The sequence below is a fragment of the Channa argus genome, chromosome 9 (genome assembly GCF_033026475.1).
Source record: "Channa argus isolate prfri chromosome 9, Channa argus male v1.0, whole genome shotgun sequence".
NCBI classification, from domain to species: Eukaryota; Metazoa; Chordata; class Actinopteri; order Anabantiformes; family Channidae; genus Channa; species Channa argus.
The window spans coordinates 4,607,445-4,613,444 of NC_090205.1; the positions used below are offsets into that span (position 1 = coordinate 4,607,445).

A 6,000-nucleotide genomic window follows, 5' to 3' on the forward strand; every position below is an offset into this window, starting at 1 on the left:
CGATGGAGCTTGACATTTAAAGGCTTTCTATAGAAGGATGGGGATTTTAATTTATATTGTGGATCATATGTGGAGTCAATGTAGAAAAGCTAAGGAATCAGAAATATGATCTCTGTTTTGCTAACTCCAGTCAGTACTCTGTAGCACTTTAGATTGATTGGAGAATTTATAGGGAGTTGTTGAAGAGTTGATCAGAAAGGCCAGCTCAGTCCTGGGGATGCCTCAGGAAGGGAAGTTGTTAGGCAAGCTATCACTCTTGTTAGAGAATTAATCTCACCCCACACAGTAACATCTCTGAGCAGCTCCTTCAGTCACATCCCAAGTGCCTGAAGGAGCAACATCGTAGGTCTTTTCTCCCTTCTGTTGTCAGACTTTACAACCAGAGCCGCTTCCATTTACATTCACATTTAGCAGACGCTTTTATCCAAAGCAACTTACAAATGAGGTACAAGACAAGCAAAAATCTAAGTCAAGGATAAAACATCACAACAAAGTCCTATCAGTGAAGTGTTTACAGTGTTTAAAGAGTTTTGCTTGGTGTCTTCTGTGCGCCAGGACCGGGATTGTAGACCTTTATGAAGGAGTTGAGGTAAGCAGGAGCTGTTGAGGTGATCACCCTGTGGGTGAGAGACAGAGCTTTAAATCTGATGCGAGCAGCTACAGGAAGCCAGTGTAGAGATCTGAAGAGTGGTGTGACATGAGTTCTTTTTGGCTGATTAAAAATGAGGCACGCTGTCGCATTTTGGATCATCTACAAGGGTTTGATTGTGGATACCAGAGACCCCATTAACAGACCGTTGCAGTAATCAATATGAGATACGACCAGCATCTGCACAATGAGTTGGGTTTTATATTCCGTGAGGTAGGTTCTGAGCTTTCTGATATTGTAGAGGGCAAAGCGGCATACTCTAGAAACCTTGAAGTTCTTTAAAGTCCTTAAGGCTCAATTGGTCCTCAATGATGACCCCACATTTTTGGCCGACTTAGTGGGGACAATCACTGTAGATCCAATGTTGATGCTGATGTTGTGTTGTGTCGAAGGTCTGGCTTGGAAGACAAGGACTTCTGTCTTGGAGAGGTTGAGACAGGCAGAAATGCTTAATGAGACAGTGGAGTCATCCCGTGGAAAGTACAGGAAGACCTCTGTGTCATCAGCATAGCAGTGATAGGAAAGGCCACGTGAGTGGATGATAGAACCCAGGGATGTAGTATAGATGGAGAAAAGAAGAGGACCAAGAACTGAACCATGCGCTGGTAAAACATGTCCCTGCCAGGATACCTTGAAGGTTCGTCCTTATAGATAAGACTGAAGACAGGCTAGAGCTGATCCAGATATGTTCAAGTCAGAGAGTGTGGACAAAAGGATCACAGTGTCAAAGGCTGCAGATAGGTCAAGTAGGATTAAGACAGAAGACTGACCTGCAACTTTTGCAGCTAGAAGAGATGGAGTGACCCCTCTTGAAGCCAGACTGGCATCGAGGAAGGCTTTCTTTGAAACAAAGTCTGAGAGTTGATGGGAGACCTGAACATCCAGTCCTCAAAGATGATTAGAGGGGGGTCGTCTTCAGTGAAGTGGGAGAGTAGCATGTCAAGCTCATCTCAGAAGTTCCCCAGCTGTCCCGGTGGTCAATATATCACAATCACATGGACTGTAATCCTTATGTCATCATATTCCAGAGATGACTGTCTGGGAAAACTTCCATGTGTCAACGACGAGAAGTCTAGTTGCAGGCTCTGTGTTAGGACCAATAATTTTTACTTTATATATGTCTCCTTTAGGCAAAATAATTAGAAAACACTCCATAAATTTCCACTGTTATGCTGATGATACTCAGCTATATTTATCTATGGAACCAGATGAAAATAATCAGTTAATAAAGCTTCAAGCCTACGAGACATAAACGCCTGGATGTCCCACAATTTTTTACTTTTAAACTCAGACAAAACTGAAGTCATAGTATTTGGGCTCAAAAATCTCAGAGATATGATGTCCAACCATATTGTTACCCTAGATGGCATAAGTCTGGCCTCCAGTACTACTGCAAGGAACCTTGGAGATATTTTTGACCAGGATTTGTCCTTTACCTCTGTCCTTTTTTGTCCTTTACCTCACACATAAAACAAATCTCCAGAACAGCCTTCTTCCACCTACGGAACATTGCCAAAATTAGAAGCATCCTGTCTTAAAGTGATGCTGAAAAACTGGTCCGTGCATTTGTTACCTCTAGGTTGGACTACAGTAATTCCCTACTTTCAGGATGCCCCAGTAACTCCCTAAAGAGCCTGCAATTAATCCAAAATGCTGCTGCAAGAGTGCTGACTGGAACTAGCAAGAGAGATCATATTTCACCTTCACTAGCTTCTCTCCATTGGCTTCCTATTAAATCTAGAATAGAATTTAAAACCCTGCTTCTTACATATAAATCTCTGAATGGTCAGGCTCCATCATATATAGAAGATCTCATAGCACCATATCATCCCAGTAGACCACTTCGCTCTCAGAATGCAGGCCTACTTGTGGTTCCCAGAATTTCAAAAGGTAGAATGGGAGGTAGAGCCTTTAGCTATCAAGCTCTTCTCCTGTGGAACCAGCTCCCAGTTCAGATTCGGGAAGCAGACACCCTCTCTACTTTTAAGTCTAGGCTTAAAACCTTCCTCTTTGATAAGAACTATAGTTAGTTACAGTTATGCTGCCATAGGCTTAGACTGCTGGGGGACCAACCCCCCGATTCACTTAGCTCCTTTCCTCCTCTTGTCCCTCTCTCCTCTCCTCTCACCCCACAATTGTCACCACTGTATGTCATTAACTCTGTGTGTTCTCTCCCGTAGTTGTCTTTGTCCTTCTCTGTCCCCCTCTCTCTGTCCCTTTCTGCAGGTGTCCCCCGGCTTTGAAGCTGTGTGTCTTTCAGCGTGCAGCTACTGGTCCTACCAATCTGCCCGATGTTTTGTTGTTGCTTTTTGCTGCTCTGTTCTTTTCTCTCTCCCCCTTCCACTCACCCCAACCGGTCGAGGCAGATGGCCGTCCATCCTGAGCCTGGTTCTGCTGGAGGTTTCTTCCGTTAAAGGGAGCTTTTCCACTCCACTGTTGCCTATGGCTTACTCAGGAATTATGTCCCTTTTCCCATCATACATCAATACATCTGTATTGTAAATTGTATCTCTGCTGATGTTTAATCACAATGATTCTTAAACACTATATATTAATGCTTTTTATTTATAATCCCTTCAATAAAAATATGCTAAGCAGGAAAGTTATTATTATGATAAATGGATGTTTGACTTCAGAATCTAGTGACTACTTTTCTCTGTTAAGTGAGACCACAATTCTTTCCTAACCCTAAAGTACTGTGATACTATGAGTGTTTGATCATTTGTATCACAAAAGAAATGTTTGCTAAACTGCAATGATAAGAGGTTTTGCCTCTATTATCATACCCGTGTGATTTGAGGAATAAAGGAACAGCACAGTGTAGAACAGTCTTACTTACTTACTTATGGGTCTTATTACATTGCTCTTTTAAGCTCTGATACAGAAAATAAGTGTCAACGACAAACAAAGCCTGTGCTGTATTTGCTTTAAGGCCACAAGTTCAGAAATAGTTAAATGTAGCCGTCACTCTATAAATCCAGTATCAAAATCACTGCCTTATTGAAAATAAAGTGAAGATATGTTTAATTTCCCAAAACGTGTCGTACGATGTCTGTAGAAGCCACACAAACAGACTTAGTTCATCACTATGCATATATTTTAGTTTTTTAATGCTGGGAAAGCAAAATGTAATTTGAATAAGTTTATACACCAATAGAGAAGTGCATCAGTAGAGGTCTGGCAGTAAGATTAAAGCTGGGCTTTGGAAGAGGACTAAAAAAAAACAGGATTTTCTCTTCCTTACAATATGCAATACAATACAAATGGCCTTCCTTTCATTTAGCAAGTTTAATATTGATATGTTTAACATGGTTGATATATCAACAAGCTTTCTTTACTTAAGTAAAGGCCCCATTTCTATCACTCCACTGTATCTCTTAACATATTGGTGTCATGGGAACCAGGCCTTAAAATTTTAAGTGTAACAATGAGTCTAATAGATTTTCGGAACCAGGGATAGAAAAAGGCATAGACTATGGGATTTAAACAGGAGTTAAAATAGAACAAACATATTATAAAGGCAGCAGATGAAGTACTGAGCAAGGTATCCTGGCCTAGAAGTGTAGAGCTGAAAAATGGGCAGATGCAAAAAAGGAAAACCACAATAACTACACCCAGAGTCCGGGCCGCTTTCATCTCGGACTTTTTACTACATACATTCACTGAACACTGGACTGAGACAGCTGCAATGTGAGACCTCATGGCTCGAGCCTGAGACACAGCCACCACAAATACTCTCATATACAGAACTATGATGACGGTGATGGGGATGATAAAGATGAGGATGAGATCTGCAATTTGTTCAACGAAGGTGATGATTAGGAGACACTGTCCCGTACAGGAATGATACCTGCCTGGTTGTTTGAGGTTTTCCTTCATCAGGACACTAAGTAGGAAGACAGAAGAGATCCAACACAATAAAATCCAGTATCCAACTCTTTTTGGAGTGACTTTGATGGCGTAATTCATAGGGTCACAAATAGCCACATATCGATCGACTGATATCAGCATCATTGTTCTTATTGAGCTACAGGTCATAGTGAAGTCAAACACACCATACAGAGCACACATGAAGTCCCCTAGTAGCCAGCAACCATCTATGAGCATAATTTGAAACAACATTACGAGGCCTATAAAGAAATCTGAGACAGCCAGAGACAGGAGAAGTAGGTTGGTGGGAGTGTGGAGCTGCCTGGAAAGGAAAGAGAGCAACATGCTTATCATTTCTAATATCATTCCAGCCGATCGTGAAAACTGAAGGAAAACCATTTCAAAACCGTGTTTAAAGTAATATAAGTTTACAGTTTACAAATTATTAGAACGTGTCTACTTGAAGTGGGAGATGGAAATGATGACCAGCAGGTTGAGAGTCACAGTGAGCAGAGAGATGAAGGACAGAACAATGTCAATAAGAACAGAGACAGAGAGAGGACGCTTTGTCTTCCAGCAGGACGTGTTGAGCTGTGGGAAGCAGAGTTCAACTTCCTCCATCATCACAGAGAAGTGAAGCTACTGAACTCTCTGTAATAACATATATATCTTCTTTGTCCCTCCTCTAACATTTCCTCTTACTACCAAGTTAATGTTCCTCCTCCTATTCTCAGTAGATTATTGATGATATTCACAATATTTTTGTGTGTACCTGAAAAGAAACAACCAAACCTGGTTATCATCCACTACATCTGCATATTTTTTGATTTTAGTAATACAATCATAAAGTTGCACAAATCATTTTTCTCACTTGGCTACTTACTGTACCGAGTTTAATTTTACAGAACAGTCTCCTCTAGTAGTCTGTACAAGTGGGCAAAAAGGACGACATTAATATTATTTCTATTATATTATTAGACACGCAAAATTAGCCGGAGGACGCTGGGGTGGATGAATGGGTCAGCAAAGCACTTTCACGCAGGAGACCAGAGTTCAACTTCAGTGTGAAACAACTACTTGGTGCTTTGTTATAGGAAGTCATGTAACATACATTATGTGATGAAGCGGTGCTCAAAGCGCAACACTTAACCAGATTGATTTAGCACCTAACCCTGATGCCTTTGTGTCCAACCCTAAGATAAAGTGATATATCTGAACAGTTTTGATTCAGCATTGGAGTGTTTGGGGCTGAAACATTTCATGAAGCTATATATTTATTTTGGCGCCAATGGCACCCACCATTTTGGTACGTGGCAGCAAAATGAGTGCAAACGCCTGCCGAAATCAGGTGGCAGGTATCAGGAAACGTTTTTGTTGGACCCAGAAAAGAGCAGAGCATGGAGGAATTGGAAAGCAACAATAGTTTACTGGGGAACCTAACAAAGTAACACTGATTCTGTGAACAGCGGCATCCCCGGTAA

General features: G+C 41.3%; 1 protein-coding gene across 1 annotated transcript; it reads right to left on the reverse strand.

Annotated features, from left to right (window-relative positions):
• Positions 1 to 4,009: 4,009 nt before the first annotated feature.
• On the reverse strand, positions 4,010 to 5,140 carry LOC137132942 (trace amine-associated receptor 13c-like). Its single transcript, XM_067515972.1, has 2 exons — positions 4,980 to 5,140; positions 4,010 to 4,841 (listed from the first exon to the last, which is right to left on the reverse strand). Exons 1-2 carry the CDS (start codon positions 5,138 to 5,140, stop codon positions 4,010 to 4,012), a joined length of 993 nt encoding a protein of 330 aa, XP_067372073.1.
• Positions 5,141 to 6,000: the final 860 nt, after the last annotated feature.